The sequence below is a fragment of the Polyodon spathula genome, chromosome 21 (genome assembly GCF_017654505.1).
Source record: "Polyodon spathula isolate WHYD16114869_AA chromosome 21, ASM1765450v1, whole genome shotgun sequence".
Lineage (NCBI taxonomy): Eukaryota > Metazoa > Chordata > Actinopteri > Acipenseriformes > Polyodontidae > Polyodon > Polyodon spathula.
In genome coordinates, this window is record NC_054554.1 from 28385027 (window position 1) to 28412678 (window position 27652).

Consider the following 27652-nt stretch of genomic DNA (forward strand, 5'->3'; position numbering starts at 1 on the left):
TGCTGTAGAAATGTTTGCTTTATAAAGACTTCCTGTATTCCATTTGGTGCCACCTTCTGGTATGACACTACAAAAGATGCCATTACATTTTGAAAACCTTTTACAAATGGACTTGTATTTATCTTTTTACTTCAAGGTGCATTTTTGTGAAAGAAGAAACAAAAAAAGAAAAAACAATTCCAGCTTGGAATGATTACTCAAATGCCATTGCAGAGATTAGAGTACATATTATGAAACAAAACTTTTTTTAAAATTTTTTTTTTTTTATAATGAATGTTTATTGTCTTTTACAAAAAAAAAAATCATTGTCGTCTAGAAATGCAGGTATACAAGTAATAAAAGGAGATATCTGCAGCCGAATGCCTGGTTGTCAACAGCCAGTTCAACAATTTAACAACTGTACGTCATAGATGTTAATGCTTTTAAAGAAATGAAATCACAACACTTCCTGCATGTGGCAGAAGGCTCAACTTTTCATTGTTAACACCGATTCATATTCACTTAATACCTATAATACTGCTTGAACTGGAGAGGTACATACTGTATATGATATGAAGCACAGCTAAAAGTAATACAATTAAAACAGGTTTAAACTTGTTACATTTTTATTTGTCGCAATGTTAGATATATATATGTATACTTGTATATAAAGATTCTCACTAGTAATGCTTTCTTAGTAGTGTCTCAGGCACTTCTTAAAGAAACATTGGCTTAATTATATGCTAACATTAGAATAGTGCTTGAAACCTTGCTTTTATTTTAAAAAGTGGATAGATATGCAGGTGCTGGCTCGTTAACACTGTAGATATGCAGTACTCACACTGTTGGGCTTGTCATGGATCCATATTTAACTTTAAAACAACCTTCTCCCTAGGTGTTCAAAACTTGGCATTCAAAGGTACTTGCAATGTAACACTAGTGCATTTCCTTCACTGTAGTGAAAAGACATACCATAGAACTGGAATTATGGAAGGGAACTTTTGAATTACAAAAGTATAAGCATCTTAATTTGTGGAGATGATGTAGCGCTGTAGTCTTAAGAGTAGTACATCAAGGAATGAACAAATGTTTAAAAAAAAAAATAAAAAATGGGAGGGTGAGAGGCATTCAAACTTCAGTTAAGGTAAGGAGAAACTAAGAAGTGCTTAATTCATTTGTGTACTGTGTGCCATAAAAACTTAGTGAAACAGAGTTACTTTGTGCTGGACTGACATTGTTTCTACAAGAGCAGACCGGTCTGAAATGCATTAGAACGCCACAGCAAGCAGCTTGCATACAGACAGTACTAGAGCTGTGTGCAGGTTCTCTTTAAATATAGACAGCAGCATGTAACCAGTGGTAAAAAGCTGCTTCCATATATCACCGGTTTTCATTATCACTTAAACACTGCTATTGTTACAGCTTAAATTACTGTCTGCCAGATAAATGCTAGAGAAACACTGCTACCTTAAAAACGCACCAATTTTTCTCTATTAGAAACTGAGTAACTTACAAATGCTGTTGCTGCTTCATGAGTCAATCCACAAGTCAGCAAGAATGCATACTGTGCCTCTAGTTTATGCCGTTACATTTTCTTACAGAATTAAGAAATGGTTTCAGACTCAGTACAGGTCCAAGTGCCAATGACTACAAAATCATCATCTTTTCCATTTTATTTTTGAAAAGAAGCAAACTAATAAAAAAAAAAAAAAAAAGTGGCATGCATAACAATGGACAGGGATCCAGCCTTTACTAAGAATTCACTGGAATAACTTCTAACAAGAGTGCATATTTCTTTAGTGTTAATGCAATAGAAAATGGCCTTGCACTGGATTCCCCCCCTACATGTACTCTACGTAACCCTTTTGTGTGTGTATCTGTCATGTATGTATGTATGTATGTATGTATGTATGTATGTGTGTGTGTATATATATATATATATATATATATATATATATATATATATATATATATATGCACTTTCTTGTACCTATATTTTTAAGCAAGAGTACAGTACGCCAAGGCTACAGAAAGTTAAGACGCAACAGGTCACTGATTTCAGTAGCCTTGCAGTTTGCCAGTATATAATAAGGCAGACTCATTGAGCGCAAGGCAGTTTGGTGGACAGGCTGTATCTGTTGAATGTCCCTCATGTGGAGTCAAGGGAGGACTGCAGGGTGCTTGCATGCAGACTGGCTTGGGGTTCGGGCTCTATTCTGCCTGGGCGGCCTGTATCTCGTTCAGCTCGCTGGCTTTGCTGTCTGCGTCGTCGTCTGAGAGATCCAGGGAGGTGCCCTCGATCTGGAGCTGCCGCCGGCCGGAGCGGCTGGTGGAGAAGGTGATGGGTCCGCCCCGCCTGAGAACACGAAAACAAAAAAACCCAATCAATCTATATAGAGGAGCACTTCGTTAAGGGTTAGCTATCAAATGGGGTGTGTTCAGGATGTGACCTTGATTGTAAGTGAGTGAATTTTTGCAGCAACTGCTTTTGATCAAGCCCTTTTGAGGAGTGTGTATGTGTGTATTCCAACTGTTCATTACTCTCCAATGACATACAACTGCAAATAGGCAGGGCGCAGTGTGATTTGTCCCAGAATGTCTTGTTTCGCGGAGCTCGCTGTACCTGAGGCGGTTCTTGAGAGTGTTGACCTCGCGGCTCAGCCCCTCGCTCGCCTCGGTCGCGTCGTCCAGCTCACGCTGCAGTTTGCGTCGGGAGGCGTTGGCCCTCGTCGCCTCCTCCTCTGCCTCCTCCAGCTGCCTCTTCAGCTGTTTCATTCGCGAGTTCGCCTTCTCCATCTGGCCGGGAGGGAGAATCAAACCATAAAAACCTCTGCACTCGCCTTCTCCATCTGGCCGGGAGGGAGAATCAAACCATAAAAACCTCTGCACTCGCCTTCTCCATCTGGCCGGGAGGGAGAATCAAACCATAAAAACCTCTGCACTCGCCTTCTCCATCTGGCCCGGGAGGGAGAATCAAACCATAAAAACCTCTGCACTCGCCTTTCTCAACTCTTTAAAGGTCTATCAGACATTCAAGATATCAACTCAATGACAAAAGTCTTCAATGTGTTTTAATGGGAAATTAACTCTTGTAATGTGGTAGCTGGTAGTTAGATATGGGAATCAAATTTTTTTGGGGGGAATTTTAAATACATCTGCCTAGAACTGCATGAAACGACTGTCAATCACAACAGTCTCCTTGCTGGTCTGGTGTGTTTGCAGCAATCCGTACCTGTTCCTTGTACTGGTCAGCGTGTCGACGCTCATCCTCCACCTGCATGAACACCTCCTTCAGTTTCTTCTCTGTGCGACGCACCAGCTTGTTGGCTGCAGCTCTCTCCCTGGGAGGGAAACAACCAAAGATAGGGGATTGATGGTATTCAATACACTGCTTTAGCCATTAATATATCAGTCTCCTTGTAGCCATTATTTAAATATCGCACTAGTAAAAACCTGCTGGGTGTGCTTAAGAAGATGCTAAACTTGCACAGCTACTGTGGTGTCAAGCCTTTGGCAAAACTGCTGTATCAAAGTTAATAACATACATGTGTCAAACTGCATTTCTGTTTCCAATAAGTTTGTTTAAACTACCCTACAGTAAGTCTGCTGTGCACGATCAGTATTTAACTGAGCTGTATTGCACTGATTGTGAAAGTGAGGTCATGCAGGACACATCCCTTGCACGCTCAAAGGCCTGTCTCCTATGATAACTCGTTCAGACTCGGCTTGTCCTTTAACAGACCCGGAGGCGGGAGGACGCTCTTACTTGGCCTCCTGCTCTAGCTGCTCCTCCAGCTGTGCGATCTTGGTCTCCAGGGCAGCGATGGTGGCCTTGAACTTGGACTTGACCGAGCCCTCCAGCTCCTGCAGCTTGGCCTTCAGCTCCTTGTTCTGCCGCTCCAGCTGCTGTCGCGCGTTTTCACTCTTCTGAGCAGCGCTGCGCTCGCCTGCCAGCTCTGTGTTCAGGGAGTCCAACTGCGGGGAGGAGAGAGGAGGGAGACGAGACACTGGTCAATCTCTAGGAAGGGTACTGTGTTTGTGTTGATTCTGCTGGAGAGGACCGCCCTACCTGTATGGTGGTCTTGCGGAAGCGGTCGTTGAGCAGCTCCATGTTGCTCTGCTCCTCTTCCAGCTCCTCCTCAAGCTGGGCAATGCGAGCCTCTAGCCTCCTCTTCTCATCCAACAGAGCTGACCTGAGAACCAGAAAGGGAAGTGTGTTCAGAAATAGAGCACGAACACAGAGAACAGGAGATCTCACTCCCCAGCACTGCAAACGAGACAGGCAGAGTTAAGAAACAGCACTGAAACAGGGATGAGAGCCATTCCACTATCCCTCAGAGCCACTGTGACAGTGCATTCTGAAAGACTCCATAAAGACAGGGAGCAGGCATCACTTCCTCCCGCAAACAAGACCCGCAGATTTCCGATGAATTGATTTACAGTGCATTTGCAGTTGGCAAACACCAGAAATATGCTTTGTGCATTTAAAAGGAAAGCAAGCAGTCGGAATACACTCCGGACATGGCTTACTTTCCAGAGGCGCTGTTGGAGATCTCGTCAGCCAGCTCGTCTCTCTCCTGCTCAGCATGACGCCGCCCTCTCTCGGAGGCAGCCAGGTCCTGCAGCAAGGGGGGGGGAGAGAAGGGGAGTCGGTGCCAACAGCACACTCTTTTTTCTACTCTGGTCTCAGATTTTTTGTGGTTACAGCCTTCTGTCTCAGATGTAATGAAAGCTACAGGCTTTACTGTGTGGTGCCACTTATACTGGCAAGGAAAACAATACGTAATTTAAAAATCAACACCTGACAGGTATAATGAAATCAAAATACACAAACTCTCAGTAAGCTGTCAGTGCGGTGTCTTAGTAACAGGTTTCGTGATTACTCAGTTCCTGAAGGAAACAAATAACTAGAAGTGTGTAAGAAGTCCTAGCACTGATCCAGTGTAGCTGTGCTGCTGATCAGCTACGCTAACCTCTTGCAGTTGGAGGATTTCCGCCTCCAAGCTCTTCAGTTTCTTCTCGTTCTCCTTGGACTGAGCGAAGATCTCGTCTCTCGATGAACGTGCCTCCTCCAGCTCTCGCTGATAATCCTTCATCTGTGCCTGGGGACGAGACACGCATGAACCTCACTGGCACAAAACATGCCTACGTATATACGGATTAAACTGCTGTAACTCCACCTTGCTCTTAAAAGCACAACAATCCGCTTCACTACCATTAAATAATTGCAATGATATTAAAAGTACAAGGTCAAGTGCTTTGGGGAACATTTCTGCTCCCTGTTACCTGCAGTTTGCGCAGCTGCTTGATGGCTTCGTCGCGAGCCTTGTTGGACGCCTCGATCTGAGCCTCCAGGTCCTTCAGGTCCATCTCCAGCTTCTTCTTGGCTGCCACGGCCAGGGCTCTCTGCTTGCGCTCGTCCTCCAGCTCAACCTCCATCTCTCGCACCTGCCAACCCAACCGATCACAGCACTCTTTCAAACAAACGCTTGGGACACAACTTACTTTATTATTATTATCATCATTTTTACTATATCAGAGTTTGGGTCAATTCCCGTTTTTTTCAATTTCATTTCCATTTCCAATTCCTTTTTAATCAATTCCCAATTCCAAGTCGTTCAAATGAAATGGAAGTGGGAATTGATTTTAAAAAGAAATTGCAATTGCCCCTAACCCTGAACGATATCAAATCTCGTTCCTTCTTAGTATTAAATAATACTGTTTACGTATGTGGCACTACTAGAAGGAAACTAGAGATCTTCTTCTAAAGTTACAGTTCCAGCAGCCTTGTTCCCCGTCTATCCAGTCTATCCACTGTACCGTTCTTCTGCAATGACAATGGTGTGTACCTGCTTGACCAGCATCCTCCTCTTTTCCTCGTTCTGCTCATCGCGTGCCTGCAGGTCCCTCTCGAACTGAGCCTTCATGGCCTGCATGTTGACCTCCAGTCTCAGCTTGGCGTCCTCCGTGGCCTGAAGCTCATCCTCCAACTCCTCCAGCTGTGTGCGCATCTCCTCCACCTGCTGGTCCAAAGTGCGCTTGGACTTCTCCAGCTCGTGGACCTGTAGAGAAGAGAGAAGAGGAGAGGAGAGGGGGGTGAGAGAAGAGAGTCTTTGTCTCCTCCACCTACTGCTTCAAGTCGCTTGAATTTCTCTGGCTCGTGGACCTGCGCAGCCCCAACCACAGACAGTCACATCACTGGAAGCCTCTGTTGCTCTATTTAAAAATTACCTGGGACCACCCCAATGGATTATAGGAGTTCCGTTTAGTTTGCAGAGAGCGTAGACCTAATTTTCTAATAGCTGGAATGCTATTACCTTAATAATTTGTGTGCACCCTTTGTTAGTTTTTTGAACTACTGAAGATGGAACAAGTCATGATACAGAAGATGCCCGCCACCCCCTTCTCATACTTTGTCCCTTGCTGTATCTACTTATTGTCTAGCTCCTTATAGAAATATATCAGACTCACGCTCTTCCCAACATCATCCTTGGAGCTCATGAGGTCCTCCATCTCCGTGCGGAGCTGCTTGTTGAGCCTCTCGAACTCCTCCTTGGCCTCCAGAGCCTCGTCCAGGGCGCGGGTCAGAGCCAGAGCCTTGGTCTCCTTCTCCCTGGCCTCGGCCTCTGCACGGTCCCGCTCATCAGCGTAGCGAGCAGAGATGTTCTTCTCCTCCGCCAGCATCTGCGAAACACATAGCCGGGACGTGACATTCAAGACCTGCACCTGGGCATTCATGGCCATCAGCAGATTTCAGAATGGTCTGGTCTTCAATGCATTACATTATTGCTGTACTGTAGCACGGTTCTAGACAAGACAGACGTAACTCTTTCAGTACAAAGTAACAGAAAGATAACCCTTGAATATCTAATTAAATAATGTCAGTGTCTTGTACTGATAAAGGACTAAATAAAAACTGGCATGAATATAAAATTAGCATATGCAGGATTAGTCTACTGTTGAGCTGTCCTTTGTAACAGCACTCTGCAAGTGTCGAGACAGTTAAAGCAAGGCCCTGAACACTTACCTGGTCGAACTTCTTTTGCTTCTTCTCCAGGTTGGAGACGATCTGGCGCTGGTGGTCCAGGTCCACCATGAGGTCTTCCAGCTCCTGCTGCAGCCGGTTCTTGGTCTTCTCCATCTTGTCGAAGGCCATGCTCTTCTCCTCCAGCCTCTGGTTGACGCTCTCCATGTCCTTCTGCAGCTTCTTCTTCACCTCCTCCAGACCCTCCATGGCACCCCCGTCCTCCTCCAATTTCTTCTTGGTCTCTGTCAGCTGGCAGACACACACACACACACACACACACACACACACACACACACACACAAGGGTTAATTCATATGACATCAGGAGAGAGAGCACGATCAGTTACTCTACTGGTGCTTTTGCAGTGAGTAGTAAGCTAGGTGCTTCTCCAGGTAATGCGAGTGCTATAGTGGGTGCTGTACCTGAGCCTGCAGGCATGCAAGCTGCTTCTCCAGGTTCCTGCGTGCCTCCTCCTCCTCTTCCTGCTGCTCCTGCAGGCTGTTCTTCTCCTCCTCCAGCTGACGGACGCGGCTGCTCAGGTTCAGTTTCTGACGGGTCTCCTCCTGCAGCAGCTCCTAATGTCCACAAAGACACACAACATACAGTGTTACTACGGAATAGAGTTGATTGTTCTAGCTCCAGTTATGGGTTGGGTTTGATTGCAGTGGTGCTCACACACCTGTGTATCCTGGAGCTGGGACTCCATACTGGCAGAGTCCTTTGCCAATTTAATGCCCTTCCTCTCTGCCTCCTCCAGTAAGGCGGAGACGTTGTCCAGCTCACTCTGTGTAGAGGGAAAGACAGGTTAGAATCCAACCCAGTACAGCTAGCAACTGTCTCCCTTTGATTCTATTAGGACTAAGAATTCTATAAGCACTGAATACTGCTTTACGATGTCATTTTTCTGAAACGAGATCTCAAAGTTTCAAAAGGGATGCATTTTAGAGTGACTATCCCCAAGCTGTCTCTTGGCTGGCCCCTGTGTGCTCATGCTTAGCTTGCCTGTGCCTACAGTTCCATACCTGCAGCTTGTGAGTCTTCTCAGCCAGCTCGTTCCTGGCTCTCTCCCCCTCGGTGATCCTGGCTGTGAACTCCTGCACCTGCCCCTCCAGCTTCTTCCTCTTGTGCTCAGACTCTGCCTTGGCCTGCTGCAGCCCCTTCACCTCCACCGACATCTCCTTGTTATCGCTCTCCAGGCTCTGCTTGATCTTCTCCAGGTTCGCCTTGAACTGCACACACGGAAATCGCAGGGTTAAGGAGAGAGAGAGAAGCATCGGGGGGGGGGGGGGGGGGGGGGGGGGGGGGGTGAAATCCTCCATTTAGGCACTGTAATGCATATTATCAAGTGTGAACTTGATCAATCATGTGTAATCAATTCTCAATTCCACATTAATAAGGAGACGCTTTTGTTGTTGTACTTTTCTCCTGTAGCGCCTGAATTATAATACTTTAAAGATCAAAAGTGCGTGTGTATAATATATATATATATATAGCTATATATATATATATATATATATATATATATATATATATATATATATATAGAAAATACTGTCTTTGCAAATCTACATATAAAAAGGGAATTTTCCTAACTGATGGCAGTTTACAGTACTTCTACTAATGATGTACTGCTTTTATGAACAGTTCCACAGTTTGTATGGGTCCTATGGTAACTACAATGGCAGGGTAAGTCAGTTGCTGGATTGGTCTGTGGACCGACCCTCTTAGCCTGCTCCAGCTGCTCAGAGACATCCTCCAGGGCCGCGGCGTGTCTCTGCCTCATCTCCTGAATCTGAGATTCGTGGTTCCTGGTCTCTTCCTCAATGGCCTTCTTCAGCTCGGTCACCTCCTGCTCTCGCTTGGTTCTGGACGGTGGAGAGGAGGACAGCGTGTAAGTGACACTGTGGACTACAGGACTGCCTACATCACTCAGCAAGAAATAGATCACTATGCAGTGTGTGGTGACTAATGATTTAAAAATAGAGGTGTTTTTATTAAAACAAATAATAATGCATTTGCATGTAAAAAAACGTATTCATGAAAAGCAAAGTATAACAGCAATAAACATTTCTCTATATCATCTGTTTAACACATGCATGGGCAACTCTGGTCCTGTACCATATTTAACAGATAGAATGAAACAATGAACTGCTTTAGGTCCCTAAATAGGGGGTTCATTTGTTCATGGCCCTGCCTGGTCCATGCTACCCCCTTACCTGAGCTCCTGCTGGGCTGCGGTGGTGTCTAGGGTGTCCTCCAGCTCAGTCTTGAGTGCCTCCAGCTCCTCGCTCAGGTCTCTCTTGAGCTTCTCTGCCTTGTTGCGGGAGGCTTTCTCTGACTCCAGATCCTCCTGCAACTCAGCAATCTGGGCCTGCAGCTCCCGCACCTGCTTCAGGGTGTTGTTCTTATAAGCCACCTCCTCATCGCCCCTGTGGAGACAAGAACACACACACACACGCTCAGTCAAGCCTGCTATGCACACACACATACACCTTCCTTTAGAGATTTTCATTCACTCCCATGTAGTGTCAATTTATAATTCTACAATATGGAGGGGCAATCGCCACCATAACGAAAGTAAAACTATTCCTTTATTGAAACATTAAAGGGGCAGGTCCTCATAAGGTAGGTGCAGTCTGGTGAGGGGATTTACTAGTTCATAGTTACTACAAGAGCTGCAGACACCGATTTATTCTGCTAAAGTTACAGTGAAAGCAGGTGCTGACAGTGTGGGTCAATGCTGTCAATTGGGCCAGTTCATCATTGCAGCTGAAACAATTGAAGAAGCTGCTGCTCAGACATGAGCTGCTCCCTGCCTTCGAGCCAAGTGCAGGGTGTAGAATGACTACATGTTACCCAACCCCCCGGGCTCAGGTTTACAACGGGAAGCCATGAGGAAAGGGGACGGGTCCAAGAGGAGGCTCAGTACTACATGAGGGAAATTCTATTACAAGCACAGGTAGAATATTTAAACTGAGGGCACAATTGAGTCAGTGTCATGAAAATTCAAATTCATGCATGTGGCAAAGTGCCCTGCCCCTGTGCTATTTATTTGTGTTGGTATGTTCAGCGCCAGAGGGAGAGGTCCCACCGCTGTCTCCAGAGCAGGAGGGAGAGCCATATGCTTCCACCACCTCCACCGGCAGGAGCAGAGTACCAGGAGCTGCCTCTGTCTCCGCCACCTTCACAAGCAGAGGGTGAATGCCTGCTGGGTCGCTTGCGGGGGACACACACAATAATGTACAACACAATCTTTAAAGCACAGCTAAAAGACTATGTTCTGGGTCACCAGTAGGTAGCAGTATAGACTTTGTTATTAATAGGAAGTAACAAGTCTGTCATTTCCCCTTCCATACTGTTTGACTCATTTGAACAATCACATCATTTGACACAATCACTGCTTTGACCTTAATGGGCCACGTATTTAAAGCATACAGCCAAACGTGTGATTTAAAAAAAAAAACAATGTTTGTTAGCTAGCTGTGATGAATAAGCATTCCTAAGAAGTTACGTCTTTAAAAGTCAAGAGGATTATTATAAAGCAATTCACAAATCATGTGTTCCAAATGTAAATAACAAGCCACGCTAAACAACGTGAATGCAGTACTTTTGAACTGGTGCAAAGTAGAAATCCCTGCTGTTAATTTAAAATGTGTTGTGTAATATTTTGGAAAACACTTTGGTATGTGACTATTAAACCTCTTGAATTTAAAATCTGCCTTTGCCAATTATTTTAAATCCATTGGGGCGGTCTTAACCAGAGACTCTCGGAACATGACCTGTATAAAAATTCTGGAATAACCGTGTAATAATAACCCTCCCTGGAGTGTGACAGTAACCACGTGTTTAACTAGAAGTGGGATGAAGTGTTTCGCTGTGAGGAATAAGTGCGCTAAAGATCCAGCTTAAACAAAACCCATGTTCATGACTGCCAATCACATTTCATCTAAACTTGGCTAAAGAACACTCCTGTTTAGAAATGCACTGCACTGTTCAGATTCGATCTGGGGTCCACAAAATCCACTAATTCCCCTAGAATGATATCGTATCACTAGAAACATACTGATAACAGTCGATTTGGAGTCTGTGACAGTCTGGCTATAAAAGTCGTCCATGTGTATATATGGACTCAGAAGAGAAACCGTTCAAAGAAACACGGTGATTTATAACCCTGCTGGTTTCAATGTGTACTGTGCGTCTCCAGTCGTGCTATTCCTTGATTACAGGAGTAGTAAGCAGCCAGTCTCCTCTCTGACCTGGCCAGGGCAGCCTGCAGCTCCTCTTCTTTCTTGGCCAGCTGCAGCTTCAGCTCCTCTATCTGCGCCTGCAGCTCTGCGATCTGGTCCTGCAGATCCGTCGTCTCCCCGTCCAGCTTGCGCTTGGCCTTGTCCAGCTCCTGCCTGGTCTTCTCCTCCTTCTTCAGCCGCTCTGACGCAGAGAGAGAGAGGAGACAGGGTCTGAGCTCCAAACACTACAAGAGCAACAGCATGCTTTCCATTTGATCTGGGAAGGGTTAAATTGCTGTAAACTACTTTGGAATATAAAGTAAAAAGAGAAGATAAATAGAGAGAGAGCAAGCAGGTGTTTCATCTTCTCTATACACGTGATTAGATTCATTAGCTTGGGCTAAATTCAATGTACTTTGCAAATACTAAATGAACCAAGTGTTTTGTTTCTTTCCCTGCACTTTCTCACTGGCTCAACCCATCTGACTGCAGTGTAATACCATGCTGATTGAAGGAAACAATTCATAATTGTTTCCTTCAATCATTGCAATGGGCAGTTATGTCTTGATATGTCTCTGCTTCCTACTCTGGCATACCTCTGCAAGCTTTTACAAATAAAAATAATGAGAAATAAAAATGTAGCTATAAACACAGTCTCTATGGACTAAACAAGAATATCTGTTTGAATGCACAAATCCATGTGCAAACAATTATAAAGTGCTGTGCACCATAGGAGAAAAAGCACTATTCCAAGCAATGCAGAGATGCACCCTTTACATTGGCGTAAGTCTATCCACCCTTTTCAATATTTTTACTTTCATTAAATCCTTTTCCTATTTAATGAACGAACGTGCGCACCTGAGAGCGAACATAAAAAGACACCGTGGAAGCAAGCTGGGGTCAATACTCACCTTCCAAATCTATTATCATCATCTCCTGTTTATTCTTCAGCTTGGTCAGGTTCTTGGCTTTCTCCTCCTCCTCTGCCAGATGAGAGGTAATCTCAGCCACGCGGTCCTCCTGCAGCTTCTTCTCCTGTGGAAGGGACGGAGAAAGGGACGCGGTTAACCAGAGCAAGAGGTGTTCCATGAGGTATAGCACCGTTATGAACTAGAACCCTCACCTTTATGAACTTGGAATTTTGGTCCTCCAGCAGGAGAACGTCCTCCTCCATCTTCTTGATTTTGGCCTCGGCCGTCACTTTCTCCAGCTGCAGCTTCTGCCTGGCTGCTTCCTCCTCGTCAAGCTGCTCCTCCAGGTCCTAAACCAAGTCAAAACCACGTTTAAAAAACCACCCATCAACAACCTGCAGCAGGCAGACGGAGGATGGCATACAAGGACATCCTCTCGAGACCCCAGGTGGCTATAGCATGCATTTTGATTTTGCACAGTGCTGGGGTTTGCAAGCGTAAGCGCAGTTACTTGGATGTGAGTCTGCATCTTCTTCTTCTCGTTCTGCAGACCCTGGTTGCGCTCCTCCTCCTCCTCCACCCGGGACTCCAGGTCATGCAGGATCTCCTCCAGCTCTTGCTTCTTGGCTGCCAGGCGCGCCCGCATCTCCTCTGCCTCTGCGAACAGCTCCGTCTCTGCCTGCAGCTGCTCCGCCAGGATGTTCTTCTCCTCCAGCAGCTGGGAGACAGCGAGCACAGGGGGTTTGGTTAGTCTTTCATACACCAGGGAGTTCGGGGAATGAGTATGGGAAACTAGAGAGTGCGTTATTCCAGTTAATTAATCATTAAAATAGCTGGGAATTTTATTAAAAAGACTACAGCATTTTCTCTGCTCCCAGCTTTAACTACATCCCTAGGAGGTCTGGAGTCCTACATGTTTTATTTTGTTAGATAATTAACTGAGTAAGACTTGGTTGGAAGGTTAAGTTAGTTCAATTAATATAGGATATAGGTTGAACTTCAGGTACAGGTTGCAATGCTGCTGAACAGTATATAATGACCACCTGCAATGACTTTCAGATGGTCCATTTAGTTGCGTGAATACCTGTTGGTGTTTCCTCTCCATCTCCACCATCTCGCCCTCTACTTTGCTTTGCTTCTCCTTCACCTTGACCAGCTCCTCATCCTTGGCCAGCATCTCCTCTTCCTGGCGGGTCACCTGGAGCAGCGGCTTCACCTGCACACCATCAATCAATCAATAATCAATCAAATTCAACTGACTGATTGATGCACTGCTGGTATCCATGCCTGAATATCGGCAGGTGTTCGTGGAGAACTTATTAAATCTGTGTCTTATCTAATGAAAAAATATCCCCTATATAGTTCTCTATTAATTTATTAATTCAAGATTGAGATGCAACATCTCTTCCACACACACACACACACACACACTGCACAGTACTGATGGACGCACCTTGGTGAACAGTCTCCACCACTGCCAGTGGCGCAGTTTGAGGTAAGCAGCACAGTTCCTCTGCAGTACTTTCAGAGCGCTGAGCTGCTGCTGCTTCTTAGCGAAGGCCCTGGTCAAGAGGAAAGACAAGAAACACCATTCAAACTCTCAGCCCTCGCCTCCTCTCCTCCCCCAAAACTACTGAATTTATCAGCTGATTATTATTATTATTCTTCAAATTATCCTGCCCTCACCTCCAAATTGAAATGCCCAGTTTTGAATGTCACCTCACTGCTGAAGATCTCTTTGACCCTCCAAACCTGATTAGCAGGTGTTTCCAAGCTAATGAACCCTGGAGGTGAAGCCCGTAGGGGGTGGCCAGTACCACAGTGAGGCTTTTCCTCTCTTACCCACAGGAGGGCAAAGGCCAATGCAGCTGTCTTTGTAGGCCCCCAGTAAACCATCAAGCTCTTTTTTTGCACAGCTAACCCATCACTCGACGCAAAGAACTTTTACTAGGCAAGATAGTGAAACCAAAAAAGCACAGCCTCTTATGAATCTGGTATTTTTCACGGAGGGCCCCTGCAGTGCTCTGCTGAAGACCTTGCACTCACTTCCTGGCCAGGTATCCCCTGCAGACTGCCTGGAAGTAGATGATGATGTCAGTGATCTTGAGGTCCCGCTCCTCCTCCAAGTGGGCCAGGACCCCGGCCCGGAAGAAGATCTTACTCTGTCCGATCCGGAACAGGTTCAGGTCCAGCTCCAGGGCGCGGATCTACACAAGCAATAACAAGCATGGTTCTGAAAATCTTTAAAAAATTACAAGTAGGCCTGTTTCCACAGTAGCAATGAAGAATACATTACCATTCGCTCACAGGCCTGCTTGCCATCCATGAAACCTTTAGGAATGGCGTTAGGAGTGAGAATCTCATATCTGTAAACAAGGAAATTAAACAGCATCAATACTAATAATAGGGTTAATGCTCCAATTAGTCAGCATGTAAATACTACATATTTTTGCAAAAGATTAAAGGCGGATAAATTCCAGAAAAGACAAAGAGATGTGAATATTTTTCAGTGGAACAGCCTATGAGGTCCATCTAACATAAAACACCTTCATAACTGCTCCTTCTGGAAATGCCAGACTGTCAGAGAGGCCAGCGATTGGTCCGAACTCCTCTTTTCCACACTTAAGAGGGTGGTCCCATCCCTCCATGGAAGGCTGAAGGCGCATTGTCTCCAGTCTCATCAGTCCAGCACCTTTATTTTTTATTTTACCTCTGCCTGAACTCCTGAAAGACAATCCTGTTGGGGAATCCTTGGCGACAGATTCGGATTCCTTCTAACACCCCGTTACAACGCAGCTGGTCGAGTACAAGGTGAGGGTCCAGCTTTCCAGCCTGCAAGGCGAGACCGGAGTACGGTTTAGGGTTAGTGTGAAACAGCTGCAATATGAACCTCTTAAAACTCAGAACACAAAACCTGCATCAGATAACTTAATAGAATGATCAGGAATTTGTTCAGAAGCAAGGCATTGGTCAACTATTTTTGAAATTCTATAAATATACAGGAATTGGAACACAGAATTGTCCCACAAGCAGACACCACTAGTCTAAGTAGGAATCCCTTTGAAGTGCGTCTCACCCTCTTCTCGTGGTTAGGAATGATGCACCTGACGAAGTTGGGGTTGGTGTTGCGGAGTGTAGCCATGAGCTTGGTGAGAGACTCCTTGTACAGCTGCCCCACTGTGCGGAACATCCCCTTCTTGGTCTTGTAGGAAGAGCCGAAAGCTGTCTCGTTCATGCCCGCCACCTGGTCCAAACCGACAATGCGGTCCACTGCCGGCGACAAAGGGGAACAAGCGTGCTTTTGAATGAGGGGCTGGGGAAACAGCACACAGCACGACGACGGACAAGCACTGAGCAGCATGGAGAAGCTTGGGAGAAATGGACAAGGCCAGCTACAGATGAAGCTACAGTGCGGCAGACAGCACAGAGTCTTAACTAGAAGCATAAACAGCAAAAATGAATAAAATCAAACTGCAACTACAAATGTCAATCAAATTCAACTGCTAAAACAGTGAAGCGCACAGGCACTAGTTTGGTGCAGCGCGGTACCGATGGAACATAAGCCCTACTTTCCTAATGTTTGTGCTTGTTTGCATGAAGCGCAGTCACTTGATTTTAATGCAACACAACCCTTGATTTACCCCCAACCCCAGCCAGCCTGGGCCAAATATTTTTTTTAATGTATTAACCTTTTTTTTTTTTTTTAGTTTAAAATCAACACAAATGTAACAAATCCATATAATGTCCCTTTATAGCATTCAAATATTGATCGTCAGGTCAGAACTATACATCAGATCTCAGCGAGAGTCAGACACCAGAGGAGCTGGGGAATGCAAACTGGAAGTTTCATTCCAGGGTTTAAACAAGGGACCCTACTGAACCCAGAGCCATGCAAATATTCTAACTGCTATTCAATCCAATAGGTTGAGGCCAGTGGGAAAACAAACACAGTCTAGCAATCAGACTGCTGCTGAAAACAACTCAGAGATGATGTGTGAAGGTTCCATTTATAAAAAATTCCCTACCCCTGAGTTCAAGGCATTTATCTGTGAAACAGCGAAACACTAAAATATCCAGGTCTCCGATACTGCAACTAATTCTGAATCCCTTTAGTAGGGAAAAAAAAAAATTGGTTAGATTACTATAAAAACAAACAAACAAAAAAACACTGATGCATTTCACCTCAGTTTAACCCAAATTTGCCCATCAACATTCCGTTACAACTTCTAGCATTTCTGCAAAGCAAGCAGCCCACACAAGAACATCTTAAAACTCTTAGTGATTTGCATCTTTAATCAAGCCATCTTTCCCAGGCGAGAAAACAGGATGTGTAATGCAGGATAAGTGTCTCCTTGGTTACAAGTTAAAACTCCGTCTGCATCCTTTTATATGTCAGAACGCAGCCAGATCATGGAATCAGAGCTTTGGAAAGAACTTCAAAAACCCCACAACATATTTCCCTGATCTTACTAAAGAGGCAATGTCAATCTCCCTACAAACAGAATTTACAGAAAACAGCCTCAACAGCTTATTGTCGAAGACAATAGGAATCAATTAGAAATTATGTTTTTTTTTTTTTTTTTTAATCACATTCTTCAAGGACTTCTCTTACAAGGGACATTATACAGACCTGAGCTTGAAAAAAGCATGGGTGTGACATTCCCCTTCTGGTCTCTGACGACTTGCTGAGAAAAAGCAGCTCATCAATACTGTCTACAACAGCAGGAGCAGAGCTAACAGTTACATGCAGCTGTACACCGTTCCTTTCAGCAATCTTTATCGTCTCAGCAACTGGATTTGGTTAAAACAGATTTAATTGACTATGTGGTTCTTTGTTTTGGTTAATTAGAGACACGAGGAACGGCTATTGGGCTCTGCTAATTACGTTTACAGGTATTTTATTTATTTATTCATCTATTAATTGACCAGCAGGTGGTGTTGGTGTGTATACTTACAGTTACCTCTGGGTGTAAATGAGAAGAGATTTGGTTTGTCAAGTAGTCAATATCAATTCCTAAACTACTGATCACCAGAAGCTGAAGACATATATACGCCCAAACCATAGACCACATTGTCCTGAAACACACTTAACCGACACCAACATGTCTCTAATAGTGGAGAAACAGAATATGCAGTGCATTCTTCACTTTCATTTTCTCAAGTTTCTCAATCACTCACTGAATTGTAAGGAAACTAGAAGTAGCCCTGACATTCTTAAATGGATTTCAGCCACAGCAGTCTAAACGTATTAGAATTTTGAACGCTTCATTTTTGGCAGTGTTCTTTGGTAATCCCCCGTACACGAACAAAGCCCCTCTCTCCTCTGAGCTCCCGTGTGTATAATAATAATTAAAAAACCTAAAAAACCTTTTCAGCCAGGCAGCAGATTTCTGGATATTAAACCTGGCAGATTCTAAAAAGCAAAAAAAAAAAAAAAGAAAAGTTTTCATTTCTTCTGCAATTACTCAGTAACTTTAGCTGGGTTTGTCAAACAGGGGGTGCATGTGTTTCTGATTTTGAAAAGAGGACAAAGAACGCCAAAAGTCTTTATTTCATCTTTCCTCCCATTTCATCAATTGCTTCATCAATATGCCATGCACACACACACACACACACACACACACACACACACACAATAACTAATTTGGGAAAATAAAAAGCAAGTCCCTAGCTATTCATTTGCATTAGTAATCCAACATTAAACTCGGAAACAATTTACCACTTATAGCCAACAGGTCACAATTATGGATCCAACTGGGCTATTGCTGCCAAGGGAATCATAGAAAGACTCCAAAGTAAGTAAAAAGCAATACTGTCTTTCAAACCAACCAGAGTTCAAGCCAACAAGCCTTTATTTCGTTTACAAGCTGTCATGTGTCTGCTAAATAACAGACACACTTCCACCAAAATCACACTTTGTCCATATAGTCGCTTTGATCACTTTTGCCTGTGTGACTTGATTGTTTTGTTTTTGTAGCAGAGATACGGCATCTTTGAAAACATGCTAAACACTAACTGCTGGTCTACTGCATAGCATTACATGAATACAAAACAAAAAAACAATAAAATAGAACTAGTGACTGAATAGCATTGCTGAAAGGTTACATTAGCTCTTCAGATCCTGCACTGCCAGTGGGCACCAGAACTGTAATACATTCTAAGAATGTCTGTATTCTGTATGTTTTTTTTTTGAAGTAAGAAGCACTGCTATGTTCTAAAGGGACACTACTGAGCATTCTAGGGCGTCCACAGACCTTGTAGGACCTAAAGGGTTAACAGAAAGGCTTTTTTTTCCCTTTCTTGCTGTTAATAAGAATGCATTACATCATGCAAGCCTAGAAGCGGTGAGTGCTTCTGAAAGTACACAATGCTGTCATAAGCAGAGACCTATGGCATCGCATACATTCACCTGGTGGATCGTGAAGACTAGAAATATTGTCATAGAAAGACTCTCTTTGAATAGTCTGAATATCTGGAGTACAGAGAAACAGAGAAAGACAGGGAGAGAGAGAGGTAGAGACAAAAACAGAAGAAGCAGAGCAAACACACAGAAAACACTGTGGTTAGCACTGGACACGACTACAGGAAATCACAAATCACCCCGACATGTCAGAAGAAAGTTATTTACATCAGCAGGAAATTTCATGCACAGAGAATACATTATTGCATTGCTACAGCCTTCTATTCTGGAGAGGGGAACTACAAGGAAGCATTCAAAAGACACTGACCACAAGCTGGAGCGCTTCACATGGCACGGGGCTACTTTGAACCCATTTAGTTTCTCTTTCTTATGACTGGCTTAACAAGGTTAAAAGTGTACTTGCTATCCCTTTACAAAAAAAATCTCCTTTACTAAATTTAATATGATTTCAAGCACAACCACAAAACTCTCAAATCAGGACTGTATGCTGAACCTTATAAGAAACTGTCCAGTGTCTGTATGCTGAAGAAGGCACTAGCCAAAACGTTTCTTTACTTGACTTATTTACTTACCTTACAGGGATGGAAATAAGACTCCCATTGAATAGCAGTTTGATCCATTCCTGGTTTTAGTACAAGTTTAATAAGACACACCCGAGCTTGTTATTTATACACTGGGGCTAACCACGCACCTATTAAAGCCTGGAATGAATGAAACTGATATGCAATAATCATTTCCATTCTTCCCATATTATAATGTTCACTCCTCTACCAATAACTGTGTACTCTAGATGAATCTGGCCCTTTTTGATAAGTACTGCATGATCGCTATCTGATCAGCACACTGTAGGTCTGCAGGTTTAAAGCCTCTTCACTCCCTGAGATTTTGAAAGGCTTGAAATATTCATCCAGGCAAAGACCTACTTGTCACAGTCAAAAGGGAGCTAATAAAACAGCAGGGTGTATAGTATATGTATCCTTTAAGAGCTTTGCTGGCAGGAGACAGGAGCACATGTCCACATTATCGCACATTTAGAAGATGAAGATACCAGCTTTATACCAACAAGTCTTTCTTTCAGGGGAAATATTTAAACTAAACGGCTTCCTAATTCCATTAAAGTAATTTGAAGTGATATTTGCGAATTTCAACACAATCATAAAATTGTTCACAAGGAGTCGAGGAGGGTTTGGATTTTGCACAGGGTATGAAGAACTGCAGGCAAAATGAAAACTGCACTTCTACAGCCTTCTATACCTCCAGAACAGCCTGGGATCTGTTCTGGGCCTTTGCCTTACCTGTTAGATTACACACAGCCTTATAAAATACAGGATGTCGTTATGGCTATCCCAATAACTAATAAAAAAAAAAAACACAACACCTATCCCTTTTGCTGCTTATGCTTGTAATCTGGGCTAACAGAACAGCACGGAGGACCCTAATCGTGAGCTTACCATCCTTCCACAGTTCTGCAACAAACTTGTCCGAGGACTGGTGCAGCAGTGTGGCTACATTGTCATTGAGGGGATCCATGTTCTTCAACAGCCATTCATCGGCTTTGTAATCCACCTGGTTTGCAGGAACAAGGTTTATTAAAACTACACAATTAACAACCAAATTATACGTACACACACACACACACACATCACAATTCTGACATAATATCTGCCGGCACAGTTGGTTTCTTTCGAGATCGGGAAACAGCTTTGGCCACCTTGATTGAAGATTTCAATGAGCAGTAGTGGGAAGCCTGTGATGCTTACCCTGCCAGCGTAGTGCATGATGCAGAAGTCCGCCTTGTCTTTCAGCTGTCTAGGTTTCTGGAATTTGGGGTGAGTGCCCTGCTCCTGGACCAGCTTCTCTACAAAGGTTTTATCGGTGGCTTTGGGGAACCAGCACTCCTCATCCAGCAGTGCCAGCACCCCAGGAGGGTGTGCCTGCAAAAACAAGAACCAGATGCTTGAGGACGCTCTGCTGGCAGGACACAACAATTCATCACAAATAGATTTTTTTTAAATGTCATTCTTTATTTGTTTTGTTAACTTTGTTTTGTTTCCTTGAGATTTTGAAATGTGAATCAGGACCAAACCTATGTTCTCTATATGGTTATAGAAGATCCTTGACTGGAGCCCACATGAACGCCACTGCTCAACACAAAGTGGCAGAAAAGAGACTGAGCCGACAGCGAGCTGCTCCTTCATTGATAATGCTTGATCCTGGCTACAATTTTGTACATAGTTTTACCTTTCTGCTCATAATATAAGTTTCTGAAATCTTGCTGGGATGCATACAATATCTGTAGTATACCTGGGCATCCAAGAGGTCCCTAATAGGGAATTCTCATCCACGCAGACCAATAACACATCTGATATATAATTCAAGGTTGGAGCAATCCCATTACATCCAATGAGGTGCATGTTTTAAAGTTTATTAGCACAAACATAACACTCACAGGTCTACTGGGGAAGTAACTGTACGAGGATCTGCCAAGTTAAGCTAGGTTTGCAGGAAGAAACATGTGTTTCCATTCTGATCAATACAAAAAAGGGTTTTGTTAGAATGGACAGCACAGGAGCCTGCGGCTACTGCAGAGCTGCTTCAACCAGGAGGAGAAAAACAGCATTCCTTCACGAGCTGCTGAAACCAGAAACGCCATACAACTGATTTTTCTGTACTGCTGCAGGTCCAGTCCGAGGCTGATGAAGTTCAGCGCTCTCTCTAACACACACGCTCAGACAGACAGACAGACACAATCCCTCTCTCACCGGTCTCTCAATCAGGTCGATGCAGGGCTGCAGGTCCAGCCCAAAGTCGATGAAGTTCCACTCGATGCCCTCTCGCTGGTACTCCTCCTGCTCCAGGATGAACATGGTGTGGTTGAAGAGCTGCTGCAGCTTCTCATTGGTGTAGTTGATGCAGAGCTGCTCGAATGAGTTGAGCTGGGAGGGGGGACACACAGAGATATGAGACCTGAGCCCCATTTTATGGCAAACAATTGAAATATATATATATTTTTTTTAATTTTACACAGTTAGCTTCATGACTTATAAAACTCAGTTTACAGCACCAGGTATGAGAATAATTTAAATGCAGGCATGATTTGAACTATTCATACACTACTTTCCTGCTGATGGCTGAAGTGATTTAACTGTTGCTGAAACTTCACAAAATGTTTAATTTCCCTTTCAATAAAAAAAAAAAAAAAAAGTCATAGCTCACAGTTGAATAAACACCACCACCATGACTTCATGCCTAAAGACTGCAATGTTTAAAACAAAAACAATACGTACTGTACCGGAATATTTGAACAAAAATAGGAAACAGACATCGTTCTTAAGATATCAAACTTTTGCACTGTGAGAAACAATGTTTGATAATGGTTTCCACACTTCTTACCATAAGAAAAAACCAAACAGATGCTGTTGTTCTCAAGAAAGGGCTGAAATACTCTGCTTGCAGTCTTCAGTCTGACGCAGGTTTCTTAAGACTGCTCTCTAAAAATGCTCACTGCATAAGTGAAGATCTGAACCGGAAAATTAAAAGGCTGATTGTGCTTTTAACTGACTGCCATCATTAGCATGGAATTTATATGCCACGGATTGAGATCTCTACTGACTGACATCGTAAATAACATATTACACTGTGGTAAATATTAAGCAATAACCTTCCCGGTAACAAAAAACACAAACAAAAATCACTTGAATTCTTGAGTTAAAAAAAAAAGCCCAAATCCAGCCTCCAGCCAGACTTCATATTAAAGAAACCACAACATACGCAAATCCCACTAAATTAACTTACATGCTGTGCGCATTGAGCTTGTCCTTTAAACCCTGGCACACGATTGCATTCATTAAAAAGTGACTGCAGTGTATAGAGATACTAGCATTGCTCTCGGTCTCTGCAGTTGGCAGGCTGATTCCATGCTAGTGATTTTGAGTGCCCTCCTCTGCCAGAGCTTTACCAAGCCACAGTGGACTGTGTGTGTGCGGGCGTGTAGGGTGGTGGGCACAATGCTTACCACAGACCGACATTCAGCTCAAAAGGCCAGCAGCGACTGCAGTTATAAGGTGTATAAAAAAACTTTAAAACGAAAAACATTTTTAAAATTCCATTCATTCATTCACCAGACATCTTTTTTTAAACATATTTTAGTTTGAAATATTTATGCAAAAGGAGACAACTGTCTTTCTTTTTTCAGTTATCGTGAAGGAACCTGTTGCTGTTGTCATTTATCACACTATCAAGTGCATGCAGAGAGCGTCAGGTTAACTCTTCCTATTCTGGAGAGGCCTCTAGAATAATTTTTTTATTGTTCTTGTCGTAATGACGTAAACATTTCCACTATTCATTAAAAGGCATGCCGAACATCCACTGACAGTGTGTAAGGAATGTCAGCGGTTCACAGACCTCGAAGATCTCAAAGCCGGCGATATCCAGGATGCCGATGAAGGAGGCTCCCTGCCGCTTGGTCCTGTCCAGGGCTTTGTTGATGCGGTGAACCAGCCAGCGGAACAGGCGCTCATAGGTGGCCTTCGCTAGAGCCTCCACTGCGAAGTCAGCCTGGAAAACAAGAGGGCTCGTAAACCTGGAACTGGGGCAAGACCAGGGAAACCACGGGGCACATTTTAAAAAGTTTCTTTCAACAGCCGTCTTTTAATTTGCATGCCTGGGGCAAAAGCACAGTGTTTGTATTCTAAAAGATTGAATGCCATGTTAACCCTTCAACAGGCACAGCACAGACTCTAAAATAAAGAACACTGCATGTAGACGAACTGAGCCGTCCTACCTGCTCTTTCGTCTGTGCTTTCTGTACGTAGTCTCGTCCGACCTTGATACGCGGGGACAGAATAGCGCGGGTGAACTCCATGACATTCAGTCCTAGCAGGTGACACAGCTTCTGGGCAGCTAGGAGAAGACACAGCGGTAACACAAAAACAAAACAAAGGTGATTTGCTTTTTTTTTTTTTTTTTTTTTTTTTTTTTTAATTGTGGCAGACTTAACTGCTTCCAAAAACAGCATGGTAGCAAAGAGAACTGTGCAGATCCAGGCACAGCCTGTATGCTAGTTTAAATCACTACTAAGTGGCATTGCTATTAAAATACCGTTGCTTTACACAAGAAAAACATACCTGTACAGATTGTATAATGCACTTTACGTGCTAATTTCCAAATTAGGAGCAGTAATTCAATAACTACGCCCTTCTTGTGCTAGACCATTGAACTTTGAACACTGAGATTTCCAAGAGCCTGGCAATGTGTATGACAGGTCTTTGTAAAATGTGAAACTATTTAGTGACCTGTGCACATAGCAGATACTTTGAATCACAGGTGCCTGGACATTTTTATGGAAAAAAATGATCTTTAAAAACAGATAAATCGTGTGCTAACAGTGACACACTGGTAGGTTCTTCATAAACAGGAGAGGGTTTTTTTTCCATATCGAAGGGATTCTGAAATGTGTCACTGCATGTGATCTGGATATTTTTGAAGATGAACACACACAGTCCGCAGCCTACTTCCTGCTTCAAGGAGCAGATTCTGATATCTCACTGCTAAAAGATCTGCTTTAAGGTTTTGTATTTAAACACTAAGATTATAGACACATTAAAGTAACAACCACAGTTGCTTATTTTATAATACCAATTCATGTAACAGCGTGTTTTAAACGACTGGGTTTAATCATACAGTGTTTAATACATTCAAATACAAATATGGATCCAGAATGCTGACAACACACCACTTAGCTTTCTACTTCAGACAATACAGGAGCCCTAGACAGATAATGTATAGCTACTAATATCATTTCAATAAACTATTCTGTCTGAATAGTTCTGTTGCTGTAATACAGTGATCCCCCTTTAAAAGGTAGCTGTTTTATACTGTACCGCAGAATAAGTTAGAAGGTGGCATAGTTGTGGCTCCCACAGATAATGCTTCTTCATGCTTCACTTTCATGCTTGTTAGAAGGCAGAACACAAGCAGCACAGTCTCATATGTTCATAGCATTATAACCAGGGATTCTTTTTATTTTTAAATGATTTTATTTATCTAGCTTACTTGCAGGCTCATGTGATGGGGTCGCATCCTGTTTCCCCAGAAATGATGCACTTTCTAATCTAAGGACTCTTACCTGGTTCACGGTAAAGTGTGGGATCAAAGGGAGCTGATCTACTGTACGTGTGTGTGTGTGTGTGTGTGTGTGGATAATGATGCATACAGTACCTGTGTTCTCAGGCATGGAGGCCTGGTCTGTGTTCCTTTCCTTCTTGAAGACAATGTTACCGAACTGCAGTACAGAAGACACCACCTTCAGCATAGCTGCGTTAGAAACACAATTGCACAATCTCCATGAATATACAGAGGCGCAGAAGGCAGAACCAGTTCCTCCCACAACCATCAAAGTATTTACATTCTACTGGCAGAAATACACATTTTTTTGTTCTGCCCAATTGCCTGTTTCTGGAATGCATAATAAAGCACTAACTGTTGTATGATTGATTGTATCTGCAATGCATTAGATTGAAAGCCACCACAGCTTTCCAGGCTTGTTTTTAATGAAAGACAGCTCCAGCCCAGAATACCCTCCTGAGGCAACTGAGCTCCTCCAACTGAGCTCTTACCTTAAGCTCTGAAAACCTTTCAAGCTGCAAACCTGTTGCATTGATTTTTGTTTTCATTATTCTATTTTTTATTCTCCATGCTATTACCTGGCCTGTTGAATAAGGGAGGGCTGTATTCATAAAATAATGTGTTGCAGCAACTTTTTGTTTTTTGCATTACATTGTATTGGGGTCAGATTGACAAAGCATTACTGCAGAGAAAAGACTGAGGAAAACGTTACAGAAGCAACAACGTATATGTAAAGTAGGGGGCTCTTGACTAAATACTGAGCTAGTTCTCTTAACATAAAAAACCCCCAAAAATAAACTGCAAATGTTTGACTGGAGCAAACGGCCCTTGATGAGCTGCCTGGCCCAGGTGCTGAGCCTCACCCAGGATCTCGTCGTGGTTGAAGCTCATGATGTTCATGGCATCCATGGTCTCCTGGAAGTTGTCTTTGTCCTGCTGTCCCGGGATGGGGATGTTTCCATTGGACAGGAAGCGGTAATTGTTAAACCCTTCCAGCAGCAGGTCAGCTGGGCGGAGAACACAAAGGAGACAGACTGGTAAAGACACAAGCCTATCCTGCTAAGACCACTAAACGAGGCTTCATCCTACAAACAAGGTTGCTTCAAGGTTTGTCAGTGGCACAGAGAATGCTAATGAGCTGTGTAATGACAAGTGTAAAACTATAAGGAGCTCCAGTCAATTCAACAAGCACATGGCTTCTTGTCAAACGTCTTTATATTAACAAGTGTGTTAGATTGCCTTGTAATGAGACCGCTTCACTTTTCCTGAACGCTGCAGCCACTGCGTGAGGCAACACTGCAGCAGCACCCCCTGCTGTTTAGAGGTTGCAGTTGCACTCACATTTCAGGTGTTCACCGGCCCCAGCGAGAAGCTGGTAGAAGATGTGGAAGGTTCTCTCATCTTTAGCCTGGCGAATGGCGCGGGACTTCTCCAGCAGGTCTGAGTGCTTGAGTCAAGGACTGGACCGATTAACAAAGAGGCTGCACTGGCTAGGGTATCAACACACATGGTGGTAAAAGCTTGGAAGTATAAAAAGATGTGTGAATTGAATGTTATCAGATACTTGTGGAGAATTAATAACCAGATCTGTATTTGATCTTTAATTATAAATGATTTATGTTACATATATACATATACACACACACACACACACACACACACAGCTTTTTGTAGATGCTGTCTATTTAAAAAACTAGGTCTAGTTTATTGTCGTCATCTTTTTGGTTAACAACACCCTTGAATAAATCTTCTGGAGCTTACACAGCTGGATCCAAGTTTAAGCGGACAGCACTTTTAAACTTGTAGGACTAAAGTGCATGTTAATGAAGTCACTTATAAAAATCCCTTGCCTGCTGCACCATCATATTTTCTGTACCAAAAGAAACTACTTGAAAGAGTTTAACAACCACAAAAAATGCCATGCGATTTGGCAGTCTGGACTACTTACTGAATTGAGGTTCGTTAAAAATGATTTCTGTAACTTAAAAGCATTACAGCATAAAAATCAAAACCAAAACAGAAAGAAACCATTAGTATAGCTTTAAAATGTGGTTTAGGTCTTGTCTCATGATTAACAAGCTACTTAAAACAAGAATGTCATCTGTGCTTTTATTGTAAACAAAAAAAAAGTAAAATATCAATTATCCTTCCTTCCTTTTTTTTTTTATTACGCACTGTGCATGAGAATCACTTTTCTAGGCTGGAACACTCAGGACAGTGAAGCATTGCACTCTGAACACCTCTGCAGCATTGCTCCGATTATAAAGGCACCCTGAGCCAAACCAGCCCTGTACTAGTCACTAAGACAGGATACAGGTCTCAATGTTGGCCCCTACTATGTAACCAGTGACGTCAAAGTTGATTCTGATGAACTTGCCCTACAAAGAAAAAAAAAAAAAGAAAAACTTTAGTTACAAATGCATATATTTTTATTCTTTTACAAAAATTCCTTTTTATGCATGTCTTGTAATGTACTTTTCTTGGTCTGAACAAACTAGGGAAAAAAACCCACATTTAGGGAACTATTAAGGGGGACATCTTCAAATTGGTTCTAATAAAGCTCTGCATGTTTCAAATTGAAGGAAAGTAAGTAAAAAAATAAAAAAAAATTTAAATGCATGCACTTTTCCTGTACCCCAAAACCTCAAAAAATTATTAAAAATTAGTAGCTGTAATTTAGGACCAACAGCACTTTACAGAACAAAGAATCGTCAATCACGTTCCACTCTGTAAAGGTTGATCAGTTAAAGAACAAACATCCGTCCGTTTAATACAGATCACTAGAAATCAGCAAGCCGATCTCTACAAAGCAATCTGGAATTAATAATGGTTCCACAACATTCCACTTAATTATAATACTAGTTCCAGATGGGCAATATTTAATAAGTTAATGCAATTATGTTTGTTACCGTAGCAAATTGCGTGGGTGCTACAAACCAATGCACCACAGTGTTAAGCCCAC

General features: G+C 43.2%; 1 protein-coding gene across 5 annotated transcripts in view; it reads right to left on the reverse strand.

Annotated features, from left to right (window-relative positions):
* Window positions 1–253: 253 nt before the first annotated feature.
* Window positions 254–27652, reverse strand: part of LOC121296124 (myosin-10-like) — a 62852-nt gene continuing 35453 nt past the window's right edge. For 4 of the 5 annotated variants that reach the window (XM_041221350.1, XM_041221353.1, XM_041221352.1 and 1 more), the window contains 35 exons: window positions 27005–27068; window positions 26032–26130; window positions 25554–25697; window positions 24784–24879; window positions 23348–23466; window positions 22969–23121; window positions 21327–21500; window positions 20325–20498; window positions 20016–20130; window positions 15220–15413; window positions 14854–14975; window positions 14440–14509; window positions 14190–14350; window positions 13597–13705; window positions 13228–13359; window positions 12655–12861; window positions 12356–12493; window positions 12144–12267; window positions 11263–11434; window positions 9223–9435; window positions 8727–8871; window positions 8029–8235; window positions 7686–7790; window positions 7429–7581; window positions 7007–7255; window positions 6451–6663; window positions 5829–6041; window positions 5266–5427; window positions 4953–5081; window positions 4510–4598; window positions 4049–4172; window positions 3746–3954; window positions 3212–3320; window positions 2603–2775; window positions 254–2335 (listed from right to left, as the gene is read on the reverse strand). In XM_041221350.1, the coding sequence (XP_041077284.1) occupies window positions 2191–2335; window positions 2603–2775; window positions 3212–3320; window positions 3746–3954; window positions 4049–4172; window positions 4510–4598; window positions 4953–5081; window positions 5266–5427; window positions 5829–6041; window positions 6451–6663; window positions 7007–7255; window positions 7429–7581; window positions 7686–7790; window positions 8029–8235; window positions 8727–8871; window positions 9223–9435; window positions 11263–11434; window positions 12144–12267; window positions 12356–12493; window positions 12655–12861; window positions 13228–13359; window positions 13597–13705; window positions 14190–14350; window positions 14440–14509; window positions 14854–14975; window positions 15220–15413; window positions 20016–20130; window positions 20325–20498; window positions 21327–21500; window positions 22969–23121; window positions 23348–23466; window positions 24784–24879; window positions 25554–25697; window positions 26032–26130; window positions 27005–27068 (5205 nt within the window). In that variant the 3' untranslated portion in view covers window positions 254–2190. The other variant, XM_041221354.1, reaches the window with a different exon arrangement.